At 27.8% G+C, this 19,307-nt stretch overlaps 1 protein-coding gene and 1 long non-coding RNA gene across 2 annotated transcripts; both read right to left on the bottom strand.

The window, feature by feature from the left end:
• Positions 1 to 1,577: 1,577 nt before the first annotated feature.
• On the bottom strand, positions 1,578 to 18,486 carry LOC126837934 (uncharacterized). Its single transcript, XM_050571945.1, has 8 exons — positions 18,344 to 18,486; positions 18,200 to 18,228; positions 17,765 to 17,824; positions 17,549 to 17,688; positions 17,386 to 17,424; positions 16,942 to 16,983; positions 16,423 to 16,606; positions 1,578 to 1,768 (listed from the first exon to the last, which is right to left on the bottom strand). Exons 1-8 carry the CDS (start codon positions 18,391 to 18,393, stop codon positions 1,578 to 1,580), a joined length of 735 nt encoding a protein of 244 aa, XP_050427902.1. The 5' UTR covers positions 18,394 to 18,486.
• On the bottom strand, positions 5,859 to 7,358 carry LOC126838450 (uncharacterized). The gene is made up of 3 exons (XR_007685698.1): positions 7,093 to 7,358; positions 6,683 to 6,866; positions 5,859 to 6,173 (listed from the first exon to the last, which is right to left on the bottom strand). It is a non-coding gene; the product is annotated as an uncharacterized LOC126838450 (long non-coding RNA).
• Positions 18,487 to 19,307: the final 821 nt, after the last annotated feature.

Genomic DNA, 19,307 nt, shown 5'->3' with positions numbered 1-19,307 from the left:
ACCTAGAAACTAGAATCTAGATCAATTACTAGATAATGATAAGACGCTTGTGAGTTGTGATAACATGTCCGTCATGGATACTGATATTAACGTCAAAAATATGGTGCATAGACCTGTATACCACCGTATTATCACTCCAGGAGAACACTCAACCCGCAATCACCGCGGTCGCGGTGTGATCACTGACCAGAGATACCAACTCGAATATACAAACAATATTTTAATTCTTGCAATTAATGTATTCAGTAATCAATGCACAATAAAAAAAAAATGTTATATTTTAAACATGATGGCTATAGTTATTTGCATATTATATACATCCCATGGGGGGGGGATTGATCCCCTTGATCCCCCCCCCGTAAATACGCTACTGCAGTAATAATATACTAGGTTTAAAAAAGTTTTGTTTCACATAGGTATACCAGACATTTAGCCGACTGGTCTCTAGACATTGCTTTCCGTTGAAACCATTGCTTACTAAGCCCATAAAGTAAGCAACACCAGACACTTGATTTTTAATATTTCTTTTAAATTTAGAAAAAATTTTACCCTAATATTTAAGCAAGAAGCACACTCGCATTTTTCGAGGAGCCCTAGTCTCTGTCTATAATACCAATACCAATCAATGCGTTCATGTAGCACAGTTGCATATACATAACGCCGTTTAGTGTATCTGGAAATAAAACTTTATTTATGTCTAATATTTTAATTAAATACATAATATATAATTGTCTGCTTAAACAAATAACATATTATTTTCAAACAATTCCCAGGCCTGTTTAAATTACACTTTGACCGTAGTCAATTTAGGCAGCTATGTGTGAATGAATCAACAGTCACAGGTAATGAAAATATTTTCATTATTTTGTTAACTACAATGTAAAATGTCCAGTATGGGTAACTGTGGAAATACATTTTTATAGACAGACGATCGAACCCTAATCGACATCATCATCATGCGCGCTTAACAGACCACGAAGGCCCAACACTGCCATCATAAGATGGTTGCTATAACCTTAATCGTAATCCCTCTAATACTAAAAATTATTTGCTGAGCGCATAATTGTCTTTTGAACCATAATCATTATTGATGTTATTTAGTTGATATAAATTAAGCGCAGAGAAACTTCCATTAATTAACTCAGATTTATTTATAATATAAAATAGCCAAATATCATTATTAAACCATTTTGACCTGCTAAGATAGTAATCTCCCACTACGTTAACAAATCATTGTTTTATTTTCTGTATTATACAAATCGCAATTATGCATATTATGCTTTCGTTTGAATATCATGTATAAGAAACAATCCTGCGTAGGGCTAGTTCTTATAGTTGAATGGAGCCTTGAGAAAGAAGATTTTCTGTTTTCTTAAAAATCAAAATAATATTGCACAAAATGTAAGTAATCGGTGTTTATTTGAAAAGAAACAGCGTATTTAAAGTCATAAAAGTCATTAGGGCGTATAGCATTTCGAAAAATTATTTTAAAAACATTTTAGGAGATTATTAAGTTATATTATTATTAATTTATTTAAAATATAAACCTTTTTGAAAAAAATTATAATGTTATTATATTAAAAAGGGAACTTGTAGTCCCTGTGCATTAGTTTTAAATTTTTCCTATAATATGCGTCTAATGGAGTCTCTTTTGCCATCTCTACTTGTGCTGCATCTCTCCTTTGTATAAAGCAATCTTTAATGGATAACTCATATTGTTTGCAATGGTGTACGAAAAGCTCAGCAAATGCTTGTGAATCTATCCAACCTAAAAAAAAAATGTTTTAATTTAAATATAAACAATATATGTTATTACAGGAGCGTAATGTGGTAGAGTTGTCACATCAATTGTCGATGAAACAATTTATTTAAGTTTTGACGTGGAGCTGAAAATGTATTGTTGTTATAATGATGTGTTTTTATTTGTCTACATAATTGTCCGGGATAATGGGCTTTATTATTTTACTTTTTTAAGCGTAAATGAATAATAAAGATTTAAAATATATACATGAAATATTAGAGAATATATATTTTTTGGTAACTTTTTACATCTTCCGGACGGTAAATGTTTAACACTTTTAGGACGCATTCACTGTTTGATAACATTAAATAATTAATAAGGTTAGTTGATAAAAAAAAAAGAAGATATTTATAAGTTCGAAATAAAAAAAATTCCTCAAAACCAACTGCTTTACAGTGTCACATCGAAGATAAAAGAATAATATTATTAAATTATATGTAACGTGGTGTAGTAAATATTTACATAGTTTTCCTCGCTTTTAACCAAGAGGTGTCTATTACGAAGTAAGTACAATTTCACGATATCTTTATTTTTGTCAGTTACACCCATGTACATGATAAAATGATACGTTGCCATACAAAAAGGTCTGGAATGTTCGTACAGAATGACCAATTGTATACAATTATGGAACGCTTCTTCTACAATCTGAAAATAGTTTTTCAATACAAAGATTAATTCCACAAAAAAAATATTATTATAAAATTTAAATACGCATATTATACTTAAATATACGTAAAACGTATGTGCTAGATAACAATCAATAAAAGAAATATATTTTTTATTGATTTATTATAATTAAAAACAAAAAAATTAATTTTTATAGCTAATTATAACAATCAATAATAATAACTTATCTAGACTATACAAATTTATGACATGAATTTTAATTGTAAGTCTTTAAGCTAAAATTTTAATAGCTTCCTGCATAATGATTGCTTTTTAGAAAAGCTTTAACCTTTATATTATAATTAATTAAGACAAATATTAACAAAAACCTAATAGTTTTTTAATAATAGTATGAATTACCTGTTCATCAGTTATCTCCGTTGTTTGCAAGTCACTTGGCTAAAATAATAATAGTTTTTTAGATAGGAATGGCTAGGACAGAAAACTAATTGTATTAAAATAATAGTATGAACAACCTCAGCTCCAGTTTTTAGTCCATCAGCAATTTTCTGTTCGGCTTCAGCTTTCAGTTTGGCTTCAAACTCCAGTTTAGCTTCAAGTTTCTGTTCGGCAATAGATTTATCTTCATAATCAGATGGACATAAATCAAAAGTTTTTTTAGGTGTTCGTCCTGGTCATTAACAAATAAAACCCATTAATATTAATTGTTATTTATGTTAGTCAAGCCAACTATTTAGAGTTTTTACTTATTGATAGGTTATTTAACAATTGCCAGTCTTCATCCATCCTCTCAATAAATACTTCCGCTGGTCATGAACAAATAAAAACAATAACAACTAATTACTATTACGAATAGCCAAACCAAATTTTTTAGAATTTTTTACTTATTATTAGGTGAATGTATATTTGCCAATTCGACGTCAGATACATAATGTATACATTATATTATGTATATACATTTTAAATATATACATACCTGATACTTTTTTTGAATTACTGCTTTTAAATCATATTTAACTTATAGCATCATTTCGCTCGAATTTAGTTATTTTTTGTGTTTGTGTTAGCACTTATTATAATAGCTTAGATAATCAAAGGTTCTATTAGTAAAATTTAAGTTAAATAAACTCTAGTCAACTTCTTCACCCTCGAAACCGGGAAAGGCAAAAACAAATTTACGGGTTTTTAAACTTTAACGGACGGATCTAGTCAACAATATTATGGATTATTTGTTAGACGTGTCCTAGTTTAAATGCCTGATACATTTTTTCAATTTATGCGCATACTATTTTCGCTGACAGTGACACGTTCACGACACATCTTTTTTAGCGCAGAAAGTACACGAATTCCAAAAAAGTTTAAAAAAATATATATGGAAATAAAACTAAATTTATGTCTAACATTTAAATAAAATACATTATATAATTGTCTGCTTAAACAAATAACATTTTTTTTTCTTCAGACAATGCCCAAGCCTGTTTCAGTTAACATATTTAGGTTTTATATTTGAATTTAATTTATTTTAAATGTTTTTTTTTTTGTAACCAACAACTAAATTCTATTTAGTTACCTTTTTCCGCCGAGCAGCCTGGGTCATTTAAGCCACACCTGGAAAGTTAACGTTCATTTTAAAAGCTATATTTAAAACGCCAACACTCTAGATTTGATAAGATTTGTTATGCAAGTTTTAGCCAGTAATTATGTTTAAAACAAATACTTACGAAGCATACGCTGCTAGACTAAGTAAAAGTATAATCTTGATATTCATCATACTTAATATAATACTCAACTGTAACAATGTACTTGTTTAACTCGACTGCAAAATCTCACTGTGTGTTACTACAGATTGTTAAGAAAAAATGTATGTACTATCCTACAATTATTGATTGACATAGTTTATTGCAAGGTTTGATTTTAGAATTTATATACACAGGTGTGCTAGTATTTTTTCATTTCTACCGCACTATACCATTTTATAAATAATACAAATCGTAATATAATAAAGTTTTCAAAAATTCAGTGTACAATAAAAAGAAAACGACTATGTGTTTAAACTAAAAAAGCCCAAAATGTAGAGAAATTTACAACAATTGATATGTGAGATACCTTTAAAAAAATAAAGAAACGAGCCTATACTTTAGATAATACTATACGAATCACTTATTCGAAAAAGTGTAACCAAAATCCAAAAAGATGGAATAACACAAAATACAGTTTTCAAAATAGCCTTTAGCTTATCTATTTTGTTGATCTGTTCAAAAATTGGCCGTCTCCTAAAAATATTTCTGACAATTGACTGTAAAATGTTATTAATATAATCTATGACATTTTTTTTATTGAGGAACCCCCCCCCCCTCCAAACAGGGAAAATTACACTTTGACTGAATTCAATTTCCAGGTAGCTATGTGTGAGTGAATCAGCAGTCACGGGTAATGAAAATATTTTAATTATTTTGTTAACTACAATATATGTATGGGTAACTGTGGAAATACATTTTAAAGACAGACAAACAATTGAACCCTAATCGACATCATCATCATGTGAGCTTAACAGACCACGAAGGCCCAACGCTGCAATCACAAGATTACCCGTAACCCCCCTAATACTAAAACTTATTTGTAAAGCACATAATTGTCTTTAGATACAATGCTTTTAACGATTTTTGTATTTTTATCTGTGAACACTAGACCTACCTTACTTACTCACTTAATACTACTACTACTCATTATCTTATAATGCTTTCTTACTATGCAGGTTAATACTGTGCTTTGTTTGGACTGTACTGTCCACAAACATTCATAGCAACAAATAAATGAATGCCTTCATTTAATCTATCATAAGCATGTTTTACTGCAACATTAATAACATTACAGCTATAGATGTTAGACCAATCACAACTGCTAAAATCGTACGATAACCCATTAAAATACATAAATATTATCAAAGTCATAATACCACAAATAGGATTTATACTGTTTATTTGATTCAACTGGTAATTCCATTGTTAAAAATGGGTGATACCGATCACACTCGTTTACAATTAATGATTCATTACTTGTAAATATTAAATCTAGAGTTGAACCAAAATCATTATTGATGTTATTTAGTTGATTTAAACTAAGCGCAGAGAAACTTCCATTAGTTAACTCAGATTTATTTATAATATAAAATAGCCAATTATCATTATTAAACCATTTTGAACTGCTAAGATTGTGACGTAGCGGGGACGTTAACACAGCATTGTTTCATTTTCTGTATTATATAAATTGCTATTATACAAAATGCTGTATAATACAAATTTCAGTTACAGATGAATAGAGGCTTGAGAAAGGAGATTTTCTCATTTCTTAAGAATCAAAATAATATTGGACAAAATGTAAATAATCGGTGTTTATTTTGGAAAAGAAACAGCGTTTTTGGAGTCATAAAAGTCATTAGGGCGTATTGCATTCTGAAAAATTATTTTCATAACATTTCGAGAGATTATTAAATTACATTATTATTAGTTCATTTAAAATATAAACTTTTTTGAAAAATGTTTTTAAATTAAAAATTAAAAAGGGAAATCGAAGTTAGGGTACATCATTTTTAGATATAGCCTACGCTCTGCGTCGAGTTCTGTCTCTTTTTGCTTCTCTACTTGTGCTGCGTATTTCCTTTGTGCAGCGCAATATTTAATGGATAATTTATATTGTTTGCAATGGTGTATGAAGAGTTCAGCAAATGCTTGTAAATCTATCCAACCTAAAAAAAAAACAAAAGTTTTTAATTGAAATATAAATAATATATGTTATTTTACTATAGGGGCGTAATGTGGTGCAGTTATCACATCGGTTGTCGATGAAACTATTTATTTTAGCTTCAATGTGCAACTGTAAAGGTGTTGTTTTTATAATGATGTAATTTTATTTGTCTAAATTTTTATCCGGACATTTTTTTAATTTTACTTTTTTAAGCGTATTTGAATAGTAAAGATTAAATTTATATACGTGAAATAGTACATAATATGTTTTTTTTGGTAACTTTTTACATCTTCCGGACGGTAAATGTTTAACACTTTTAGGACGCATTCACTGTTTGGTACCATCAAAAAATTAATAAGTTGTGTTGTTAAAAAAGAACAAAAGATACATATTTTAATATTTATAAATGCCAATGAAATAATTTCATTAAATCAAACTGATTTACAGTTGCACATCGAAGATAAAAAAAATATTATTAAATTATATGTAACGTGTGTATTAAAAGTTTACATTCTTTTTTCATGCTTGCAGCCAAGAGGTGTTTTTTACGTATTAAGTACTCTCTCGCGATATCTTTATCTTTTTCAGTTTTACCCATGTACATGATAAAAAGATACGTTGACATACAATAAGGCAGGGAATTTTCGTACTGACTGGCCCATTGTATACAATCATAGAACGCATCTTCTACAATCTGAAAATTGTTTATCAATATAATGTTTAACACCACAAAAAAATCCACTAATATTGTATTTTGTTTAGAATATATTTTTATTACGTTCGGAATCACTGATACCAATATTTAATTATTAAATCAAAGAGTGATAGAATTTAATATTTAGTAGTTTACAATGTAGTAAAATATATACATTTATGGACAAAAACCTGATACCTAGTATTAATATAATAGTGTATTTAACCTTAGCTTCAGTTAGGTCTTCAAAATCAGCTGAAATTAAAGCAAAAGTTTTTTTATGTGTTTGTCCTGGTCATTAACAAATAAAAACCATAAATATGAATTGTTATTATTATTAGTCAAGCCAACTTTTTAGGTGATTTATCATTTGCCAGTCTTCATCCATATTCTCAATAAATAGTTCCGCTGGTCATCAACAAATAAAAACAATAACAACTAATTATTATTATGATAAATCAAAACAAAATGTTTAGGGTTTTTTTAATTTATTTTTAGTTGTTTGTACATTTGCTAATCCGACGTCAGTTACATGATGTGTACATATCTGTTACTTTATTTTAAATACTACTTTTAAGCCACATTTAACTCGTAGCATCATTTCGCTCGAATTATGCTTCCGAGCCATTGGTACTTTAGTACCAATAGTAAAATAAAAATCTAAGATAAAGTTAACTTCAAGGCAAATTTTTCAATTTTTAACTTTAACTTTATCTTAGCCAAAAACGGTTTGTTCTAGTCATAAATTTTATCGATTATTTGGCGTGCCCCAGTTAAAATGCCAGATATTTTGTTTTTTTTTAATTATATGTACATAATATTTGCCCTGGCGCGCTGACCTCGCCATCTGTTTTAGCGCATAAAGTACATGAAATCCAAAAAAGTAAAAAAATAAAAACATCATCTAGAAATAAAACTACATTTATGTCAAATAATTGTTAAAATTCATTATATAATTGTTTGCTTAATCAAATAACATGTTATTTTCAAACAATGCCTGTTTCAGGTAACAAATCTGTACAAAGTATTTTGTAACATATTTAAATTTAATTTATTTTAAATGTTTTTTTTTTTGAACCAACAACTAAATTCTATATTTAATTACCTTTTTCCGCTGAATCATAAAGGCCACACCTGAAAAGTTAACGTTAATTGTAAAAGTTATCTTTTAAAAACCAAAACTCTAGGTTTGATTAGATTTTTTATACAAGTTTTAAGCCAGAAATATTATTTTTATAAAAAACTTACAATGCATACGCTGCTAGACTAAGGAAAAAAATTATCTCGATTTTCATCATATTTAATATGATACACGTATAATATTCAACAGCTAAGTTATACTGTTTATCTCGACTGAAAACCACACAGTTTATTACTACAGTATTTTTACAGCCTTTTTTTTTTATACATCTGCGAGGCTAACACAAATAAAAAATTATACATCTTGCCTCTTGGTAGCTTGACGGTACAAAATATACAAAATATGTTCACCGAGCGTATTGTGAATTTTAGTACCTACATTTTTGTATGTAACATAATAATAATAATAACAACATAATAGTTTATACTCTCTTCCAATATTCCAAACAAACAAAAATTCAGACACAATATTCCCGATTAAAACTCTTAATTAAAAATAAAAATAATGCACGTGTACTCTATGAAAAAAATCTAAATTACATCATGACTACCTTAAATTATTTTCACTTCGTTGTTTGTACACAATGCAAAAATCAAAGTAAAGTCGATTATTTCAATTATTTATATTTTACTCAACACTCCCTTAAAACCAACCCAAATAGATTTGGTACTCTTTATAGTAATGTAGCCGACAATAATCAAGGCATAGATGAATTATTTGGCTATAATTTTCCTCTGTAGGTATACAAGAAGAAAAATAGTACTTTAACAAATGCTCTTAATTCCAAAGTCTTCTTAGTTCTTTATTTGTCTGGAGCTAGCTGTTACAGCTGAATGTAGCTTTGAGAAAGGAGTTTTTCTCTTTTCTTAAAAACCAAATAATATTGCTCAAAATGTAAGTGATCGGTATTTATTTGAAAAGAAACAGCGTTTTTGGAGTCATAAAAGTCATTAGAGCGTATTGCATTTTGAAAAATTATTTTAATAACATTTTAAAAGATTATTAAATTATCTTATTATTAATTTATAAATTATATAAACCTTTTTTTAAAAAAATATAATGTTTTTATATAAAAATTAAAATTGGAAATTGTAGTAAGAGTATATCATTTTAGTGTGTTTCCTACGAAATGCGTCACTCGGTGACTCTTTTGCCATCTCTACTTGTGCTGCGTATTTCCTTTGTATAAAGCAATCTTTAATGGATAACTCATATTGTTTGCAATGGTGTACGAAAAGTTCAGCAAATACTTGTGAATCTACCCAACCTAAAAGAAAAAGAGTTAATTTAAATATAAGTAATATATGTTATTATAGGGCGTAATGTGGTGCAGTTGTCTCATCGGTGGTCAGTGAAACGATTTTTTTTAGCTTCGATGTGCAACTGTAAAGGTGTTGTTTTTACAATGATGTGCTATAACATTTTTTTTTTTTTTACTTTTTAAGCGTCTTTGAATAGTAATAATTAAATTTATATACATGAAATATTACATAACATGTTTTTTTTGTTTTGGTAACTTTTTACATCTTCCGGACGGTAATTATTAAACACTTTTAAAGCATATACACTGTTTAGTACCATCAAAAAATTAATAAATTGTGTTGTTAAAGAAGAACAAAAGATACATATTTTAATATTTATAAATGCCAATGAAATCATTTCATTAAAACCAACTGCTTTACAGTTAACAGTTTTACATCGAAGATAAAAAACACTATTATTAAATTATGTATAACGTGTATAGTAAATATTTACAATTTTTTTTCTCGCTTTTAGCCCGGAGGTGTCTATTATGAAATATGTACTCTTTCACGATTTCTTCATTTTTGTCAGTTACACCCATGTACATGAGAAAATGAAACGTTGCCATACAAAAAGGTCTGGAATGTTCGTACAGAATGACCAATTGTATACAATCATGGAACGCATCTTCTGCAATCTAAAAATTGTTTATCAATACAACCACAAAAAAATCCGATTATAAAATATAAATACGCATTTACTTAAATATACGTAGTACTTGAGTGCTAAATAATAAACAATAAACAAAATATGTCTATTATTAATTTATTATAAAAAAATAAAAAATTGATTTTTTGTATTTTTTTTAACTAAAAAAAAAAAAAAATTGTTTCTTGGATTTAAAAAAAAAAAATAAACCTAAAAAATGGTTGTTATTTTTTAAAAATTAATTTAGAAAATATTAAAATTGTAATAGCAGTTATGCCAAATACTTCCGCATTATTACAACCTTTAATTTTTTATTTTCCAAAAACAATTTAAATATTATTTTATTGAAAAAATGTATTATTTTAAGTTTTAATGTTTTAGAAACCAAATGAAAAAATTATACAAAAATCAATTTAGATATTATTACATTAAATACGTATACTTTAAATTTTAAAAATAATTGTATTTTATTTAGAATACATTTTTGATTACGTTCGGATTTACTGATACCAATAATTATTTATTAAATCAAAAAATGGTAGAACTTATTATTTAGTGAAAAAATTTATAAGTAAAATATTTATATTATTGAATGAATTTAACTCAAATAATTAAGTTACGTATCTAACTTTATTCTAATATAAGAATATCAAAACAATTTTTCTAACAAACAATATTGAAACTTATTTTGATAATAAATATGTACGAAATTAATTTTATTTGTAAGTCTTAAACTAAAATATTTATAGTTTCCTAGATAAAGTTGGCTATTTAGAAAAACTTCAACCTTTATATTATAAATAATTGAGAAAAAAATTAACATATTTTTTTAATAATAGTATGAATAACCTGTTCATCAGTTATCTCCGTTGTTTGCAAGTTACTTGGCTAAAAAAATAATATTTTTTTAGATAGGAATGGCTACATTGGAAAATGTTTTCCTTTATACTATAAATTATTCAGCAAATTATTGACAGAAAACTAATAGTATTAAAATAATAGTATGAACAACCTCAGCTTTAGTTTTCAGTCCATCAGCAATTTTCTGTTCGGCTTCAGCTTTCAGTTTGGCTTCAAACTCCAGTTTAGCTTCAAGTTTCATTTCAGCCATAGATTTTTCTTCAAAATCAAACGTTTTTTTAGGTGTTCGTCCTGGTCATTAACAAATAAAACCCATTAATATTAATTGTTATTTTTGTTAGTCAAGCCAACTATTTAGCGTTTTTACTTATTGATAGGTTATTTAACAATTGCCAGTCTTCATCCATCCTCTCAATAAATACTTCCGCTGGTCATGAACAAATAAAAAACAATAACAACTAATTACTATTATGAATAGGCAAACTAACTTTTACTTACTTTAAGGTGATTGTATACTCGCTAATCCGACGTCAATTACATTATGTATACACATATTATATATTATATACATTATAAACATATAAATATCAAATTCTGTTTCTTTTTTTAATTACTGCTTTTAAATCACATTTAACTTGTAGCACCATTTCACTCAAATTATGCTTATTTTTTGTGTTTGTAATAGATTGTTATAATAGCTTAGAAAATCGAAGGTTATCCAAGTAAAATATAAGTTGAATTAACTCGAATAGCTCGATTAGCAGTTCTATAGATCCGAAATCGAATGCGATTGGTACTTTGGTGGGTCAACGTCGAAAAAGTCAACTTCTTCACCCTCCGAAACGGGAAAGACAGAAAAAAAATTTGACGAGTTTTCAACTTTCGACTTGAACTTGCTATATCTTTGGGGAAAACAGTCGGATTTAGTCAACAATTTTATCGATTATTCATTAGGCGTGTCCCAGTTTAAATTTCAAATACATTTATGTACATAGTATTTGCACTGACTTCAACATCTTTTTTAGCGCATAAAGTACATGAATTCCAAAAAAAGTAAAAAAAATAAAAAATTCATATGAAAATAAAACTGCATTTGTCTGCTTAATTAGATAACATGTTGTGTTCAAACAATGCCCAGACCTGTTCTAGGTAATATATCTGTACAAAGTATTTTGTATCATATTTAAATTATTAAATATAACAAATTACAATTTTTTTTTTCTCTAACCAACAACTAAATTCTATGTTTAATTACCTTTTTCCTTTGATTTATCACCGGCACACCTTAAAAGTTAACGTTCATTTTAAACATTTTATTTTAAACATTAAAACTCTAGGTTTGGTTAGATTTTTTGTACAAGTTTTAAGCCAGAAATATTATATTTAAAAAAATACTTACGAAGCATACGATGCTAGAGTAAGTAAAATAATAATCTCGATTTTCATCATATTTAATATGATACAGGTATAATATTCAACAGTAAAGGTGTACTGATTATCTCGACTGCAAAATCACACTGTGTATTACTACAGTATTTTTACAGCATTTTTTTTTTATATACATCTGCGAGGGTTAACTACACAAATAAAAAAATATACATCTTGGCAGCTCAATGATACAAAATATAATAAATTAATATTTACAAATTGTGTTTACCGAGCGTACTGCGCATTTTAGTACCTACATTTTTGTATGTAACTTAATAGTACATATAAAGAACATAGTACATAAGTTTTTACAGTAGATAATTTCAAAATTATCTTTATTGTAATTAAATAGATGAAATATGTATTTAAAGAAACGAGCCTGTATTGTAGGTATACATTACGAATCACTTATTCAAGAAAAGTGAATAAGTAAAAAAATTCCAAAATGATGGAATAACACAAAAATCGGTTTTCAAAATAGCTCTTAGCTGTTCTATTTCGTTTAACTGTAATTTTGACCTATCCAGAAAATATTTCTGACAATAGACTGTATTATGCCATTAATGCAGAAAATTCTTGTCTTGAAACCTGTGTGCTTGGCGGATGATGACGAATCCAATTGATTTTTTATCACCCAGCCATTGTTTTTGTGATTAGTTTACACTAATTTTTGGTTTAGACTTGTGATTGAGCTTGGCCAATGCTTTATTCACTATAATAAATCTATTGTCTTAACTTTTCTTTTTGACTCCCTCCATTCTCGAATCCGGGAAAACCGAATAAAAATTTGACAGGCTTAATAAAAGGTCAACATTAGGCATGTTATTTTATACTGTACTTGGTTTAGACTGTATTTGTTTTTTTTTTTTTGTTTGCCTGTAATATTACTGAAAGCGTAGAGAAAAACATTGCTGTTAAAAACAAAAAGATGCATTTTAAATTTCATACATGAATACCTCTTATAGTTTGTTTAAACGGAAATAATAAATGAACTATAATACTGTTTATCTCGACTGCAAAATCACACAGTGTATTACAACAGTATTTTTACAGACTTTTTTTTTTTTTGATACTTTTGCGAAGCTAACTACACAAAAGAAAAATTATACATCTTGCCTCTTGGTTGCTTGGCGGTACAAAATATTCAAAACATGTTTGCCGTGCCTATTGTGAAATTTAGTACCAACATTTTTGTATGTAACATAATAGTTCATACTCTCTTCTGTTCTTTGTCATCAACTCGTATATTCCAAACAAACTAAAATTCAGACACAAATTTCTCAATTGGTTCACAAGCACATTATAACTCTTAATTAAAAATAAAAATATTGCACGTGTACTCTATGAAAAAAATCTAAATTACATCATGACTCGTACCCTCTCTACCATCGAATCCAACCTCCCAAACACACAATTTGGTTTTCGTCACAACCACTCAACTACTCTCCAAGTACACCGCTTAGTTGACAAAATTTCCTACACACTAGAGAAAAAGCTAGTATGCACGGGTGCATTTTTGGATATGACACAAGCCTTTGACAAAGTATGGCACGATGGTCTACTCTTCAAACTAAAATCTTTTCTTCCCCCATATTTCTACCTGTTATTTAAACCTTACTTGGAAAATAGACACTTTACTGTGCGATCAGATTCTTCCTTTTCTGAAATATCTCCAATTCGTGCTGGTGTTCCTCAAGGAGCTGTCGCAGCACCTTTGTTATTCAATCTTTTCACCTCGGATCAACCCACTACACCATACACCACTACCGGCGACTTTGCTGACGATAAAGCTCTCCTAGCCCTCCACGCCGACCCTGAAACGGCCTCAAACTTTATCCAAAACCACCTCAACCTGTCATCAACTTGGTATAAAGAATGGGGATTAAAAATCAACGAGACTAAATCCGTCCACTGCACGTTTACTCTAAAACGGACAGACTGCCCACATATCTACCTCAATAACATACCCCTTCCAACCGCTCAAAATGTCAGATACCTGGGCCTACACCTAGACCGCCGCCTTATATTGGGCAACTCATATCCATGCCAAACGTCTCGTCTTAAACAACCGCTATATTATTATATATCTGTTTACCTCAAAATCATCTTTTATGCTTATTGTAATTAAATATATTACAGATTGTATAATTTCTAAATAAAAAACTAAAAAAAAAAAAACATCATGACTACCTTAAATTATTTTCACTTCGTAGTTTGTACACAATGCAAAACGGGTACGGTGTGGCGCAGTGGATAACGCAGCTGCCGCAAGGCGCCTGAGGTTAAGCTGCGACCGGTGCCGCTTGATCCCGGATGGGTGACCACCCGGGTTTTTAGCGGCAAACCACACCAATAGGCCGACCGGTGAGGACCAAGTTAGCTATAATCCCGGTCAATAAGTCCACACGACATTATTACACAATGCAAAAAAAAACTTTTTAAAAACATGCTTTTCTAAAAAAAAAGTAAAAAGTGAACTAAAAAGTAAAAAATAATTTTATTACAAGAAGAATTTACCAATCAATTTTGTTATATTTTATTTAAAATGTCAATTACTTTGAAAACAACCGAAAATTAACTACAATTTTAAATAATGTTATACATCTTTAATTTTTGACTAAAAAGAAAAGCGTGGGCCCTATTCAAAAAAGTCCAAATTCATTGAGTTAAGTATTAAGAAATGTATGTGTCACACACAAGTATTAAACTAAATTTAAATTACAAAAGAACTTACAATATGAAACATTATCTGATAAATTAGGGAATTGGGGAATTTGTTGAATAGGACCCACGCTTATTTTTTAGTCAAAAAAATAAAGGTGTTAAACATTATTTAAAATTTTAGTTAATTTTCGGTTGTTTTCAAAGTAAAGTAAAGTATTTAAAATAAAATAGCTACAACTGATTGGTAAATTGTTCTTGTATTAAAATTATTTTTTACTTTTTTCTTTTTTTTAAGTTTTTTTTTATTTATTTATTTTGGTTTTTTACTTTTTAGCCCTATTAAAGATATTTAATAATTGTTGAATAGATTATTAAACTAATTTTGGAAGATTTGGAAAAAAATGAAATTTTAGTGAAATGACCCCCACATTTGACTCTGTGTAAGGCGACCTGGATGTCCGAGTCCCAATATGATTACAGGATATTGTATTATCATCTAAGGTGAAATCTTACATGCTAAAGAAAATCATGTAAAATTAGTACTTTAACAAATGCTCTTAATTCCAAAGTCTTCTTAGTTCTTTATTTGTCTGGAGCTAGTTGTTACAGTTGAATGTAGCTTTGAGAAAGGAGATTTTTTTCTTTTCTTAAAACCCAAATAATATTGCTCAAAATGTAAGTGATCGGTATTTATTTGAAAAGAAACAGCGTTTTTGGAGTCATAAAAATCATTAGAGCGTATTGCATTTTGAAAAATTATTTTAATAACATTTTAAAAGATTATTAAATTATCTTATTATTAAGTTATTTATTATACAAATCTTTTAAAAAAAAATATATAATGTTTTTATTTTAAAAATTAAAATGGGAATATGTAGTAAGGGTATATCAATTTTGTGTATTGCCTTTGCTCTGCGTCGAGTGCTGTCTCTTTTGCCATCTCTACTCGTGCTGCATCTCTCCTTTGTATAAAGCAATCTTTTATGGATAACTCATATTGTTTGCAATAGTGTATAAAGAGTTCAGCAAATGCTTGTGAATCTATCCAACCTAAAAAGAAGAAAAATTTAATTTAAATATAAATAATATATGTTATTATAGGGGCGTAATGTGGTGCAGTTGTCTCATGGGTTTTCAATGAAACAATTTATTTTAGCTTCGATGTACAACTGTAAAAGTGTTGTTTTTATAATGATGTGTTTTTATTTGTCTAAATTTTTGTCCGGACTCGGGGACTATAACATTTTTTTAATTTTACTTTTTTAATAGTAAAGATTAAATTTATATACATGAAATATTACATACTTACTTTTAGGACGTATACACTGTTTGGTACCATCAAAAAATTAATAAATTGTGTTGTTAAAGAAGAACAAAAGATACATATTTTAATATTTATAAATGCCAATGAAATCCTTCATTAAAACCAACTGCTTTACAGTTAACAGTTTTACATCGAAGATAAAAAACACTACTATTAAATTATGTATAACGTGTATAGTAAATATTTACAATTTTTTTTCTCGCTTTTAGCCCGGAGGTGTCTATTATGAAATATGTACTTTTTCACGATTTCTTCATTTTTGACCGTTTCACCCACGTACATGATAAAATGATACGTTACCATACAATAAGGCAGGCAATTTGCGTACAGAATGACCCATTGTATACAATCGTGGAACGCATCTTCTGCAATCTGAAAATTGTTTATTATTACAAAGTTCAATTCCACAAAAATAATCAGATTATAAAATTTAAATACGCATAAACTTCAATATATGTAGAACTTAAGTGCTAAAAACAAACAATAAATAAAATATGTTTTTTTATTAATTTATTATAAATAAAAATAAAATTGTTTCTCGGATTCTAAAAAAAAAATTAATCCTAAAAATGGTCGTTTTTAATCTTAAATATTAATAGTTTCCTACATAGTAATGGCTATTTAGAAAAAAATTACCTTTATATTATAATTACTTGAGAAAAACATTAACAAAAACCTAATAGTTTTATAATAATAGTATGAATTACCTTCAGTTCATCAGTTTTCTCCGTTATTTGCAAGTCACTTGGCTAAAATAATAATAGTTTTTTAGATAGGAATGGCTATATTTGAAAATGTTTTCCTCTATACTATAAATTATTCAGCGAAATATTGACAGAAAACGAATAGTATTAAAATAATAGTAGAACTTATTATTTAGTAATTTACAAAGTAGTAAAATATATACATTTTTTTGGCTAAAAAAATGTACAAATATAACTTTTATATTATTGAATTAATTTAACTCAAGTGATTAAATTACGTATCGAACTATTCATGACATGAATTTTATTTATAAGTCTTTAAGCTTAAACATTAATAGTTTCCTACATAGTTATGGCTATTTAGCCAAACTTTAACCTTTATATTATAAAATAATTGAGAAGAAAATTAACAAAACTTAACAGTTTTATAATAATAGTACGAATTACCTGTTTATCAGTTTTCTCCATTGTTTGCAAGTTACTTGGCTAAAATATTAATATTTTTTTAGATAGGAATGGCTATATTTGAAAATGTTTTCCTATATACTATAAATTATCCAGCAAAATATTGACAGAAAACTAATAGTATTAAAATAATAGTATGAACAACCTCGGCTTCAGTTTTCAGTCCATCAGCAATTTTCTGTTCGGCTTCAGCTTTCAGTTTGGCTTCAAACTCCAGTTTAGCTTCAAGTTTCATTTCAGCCATAGATTTTTCTTCAAAATTAAACGTTTTTTTAGGTGTTCGTCCTGGTCATTAACAAATAAAATCCATAAATAATTATTGTTATTACTATTAGTCAAGCCAGCTATTTAGAGTTTTTACTTATTGATAGGTTATTTAACAATTGCCAGTCTTCATCCATCCTCTCAATAAATATTTCCGCTGGTCATCAACAAATAAAAACAATAACAACTAATTATTATTATGAATAGTCAAACCAAATTTTTTAGGATTTTTTACTTTTTATAAGCTGAATGTATATTTGCCAATTCGACGTCAGATACATAATGTATACATTATATTATTTACATTAAAATTATATTATATATACATATCAGATCCTGTTACTTTTTTAAATTACTGCTTTTAAATCACATTACATATTATTTACTTATAAATTACAATCATATTCAAACAATGCCTGATTTAGGTAATATATCTGTACAAAGTATTTTGTATCATTTTTAAATTATTAAATATAACAAATTAAAATTGTTTTTTTTCTCTAACCAACAACTAAATTCTATGTTTAATTACCTTTTTCCTTTGATTTATCACCGGCACACCTTAAAAGTTAACGTTCATATTAAACATTTTATTTTAAACACCAAAACTCTAGGTTTGATTAGATTTTTTGTACAAGTTTTAAGCAAGAAATATTATATTTAAAAAAATACTTACGAAGCATACGATGCTAGACTAAGTAAAATAATAATCTCGATTTTCATCATATTTAATATGATACAGGTATAATATTCAACAGTAAAGGTGTACTGATTATCTCGACTGCAAAATCACACTGTGTATTACTACAGTATTTTTACAGCATTTTTTTTTATATACATCTGCGAGGGTTAACTACACAAATAAAAAAATATACATCTTGGCAGCTCAATGATACAAAATATAATAAATTAATATTTACAAATTGTGTTTACCGGGCGTACTGCGCATTTTAGTACCTACATTTTTGTATGTAACTTAATAGTACATATAAAGAACATAGTACATAAGTTTTTACAGTAGATAATTTCAAAATTATCTTTATTGTAATTAAATAGATGAAATATGTATTTAAAGAAACGAGCCTGTATTGTAGGTATACATTACGAATCACTTATTCAAGAAAAGTGATTAAGTAAAAAAATTCCAAAATGATGGAATAACACAAAAATTGGTTTTCAAAATAGCTCTTAGCTGTTCTATTTCGTTTAACTGTAATTTTGACCTATCCAGAAAATATTTCTGACAATAGACTGTATTATGCCATTAATGCAGAAAATTCTTGTCTGAAACCTGTGTGCTTGGCGGATGATGACGAATCCAATTGATTTTTTATCACCCAGCCATTGTTTTTGTGATTAGTTTACACTAATTTTGGTTTAGACTTGTGATTGAGCTTGGCCAATGCTTTATTCACTATAATAAATCTATTGTCTTAACTTTTCTTCTTGACTCCCTCCATTCTCGAATCCGGGAAAACCGAATAAAAATTTGACAGGCTTAATAAGGTCAACATTGATTAGGCATGCTATTTTATACTGTACTTGGTTTAGACTGTATTTGTTTTTTTTTTTTTTTTGTTTACCTGTAATATTACTGAAAGCGTAAAGAAAAACATTGCTGTTAAAAACAAAAAGATGCA

This window comes from Adelges cooleyi, unplaced genomic scaffold (assembly GCF_023614345.1).
Source record: "Adelges cooleyi isolate 19-005CV unplaced genomic scaffold, UGA_ACOO_1.1 ACOO_flye_CR_arks_rails_tigmint_CR_PRNA_30, whole genome shotgun sequence".
Classification (NCBI taxonomy): domain Eukaryota; kingdom Metazoa; phylum Arthropoda; class Insecta; order Hemiptera; family Adelgidae; genus Adelges; species Adelges cooleyi.
The sequence above is the reverse complement of the archived record's forward strand: the minus strand, read 5'-3'. Positions and strand labels throughout refer to the sequence as shown.

Bases quoted from the DNA above. Each gene is read 5' to 3' on its own strand.
- LOC126837934 (XM_050571945.1), bottom strand. From the start codon at position 18,393: ATGATGAAAATCGAGATTATTATTTTACTTAGTCTAGCATCGTATGCT. The intron at 16,984-17,385 runs GTAATTCGTACT...TTATTATTTTAG, and splicing joins TGGAGAAAACTGATAAACAG to CCAAGTGACTTGCAAATAAC. The intron at 1,769-16,422 runs GTAAATATTTAC...TTTTTTTTTTAG, and splicing joins TAAAAGCGAGAAAAAAAATT to GTTGGATAGATTCACAAGCA.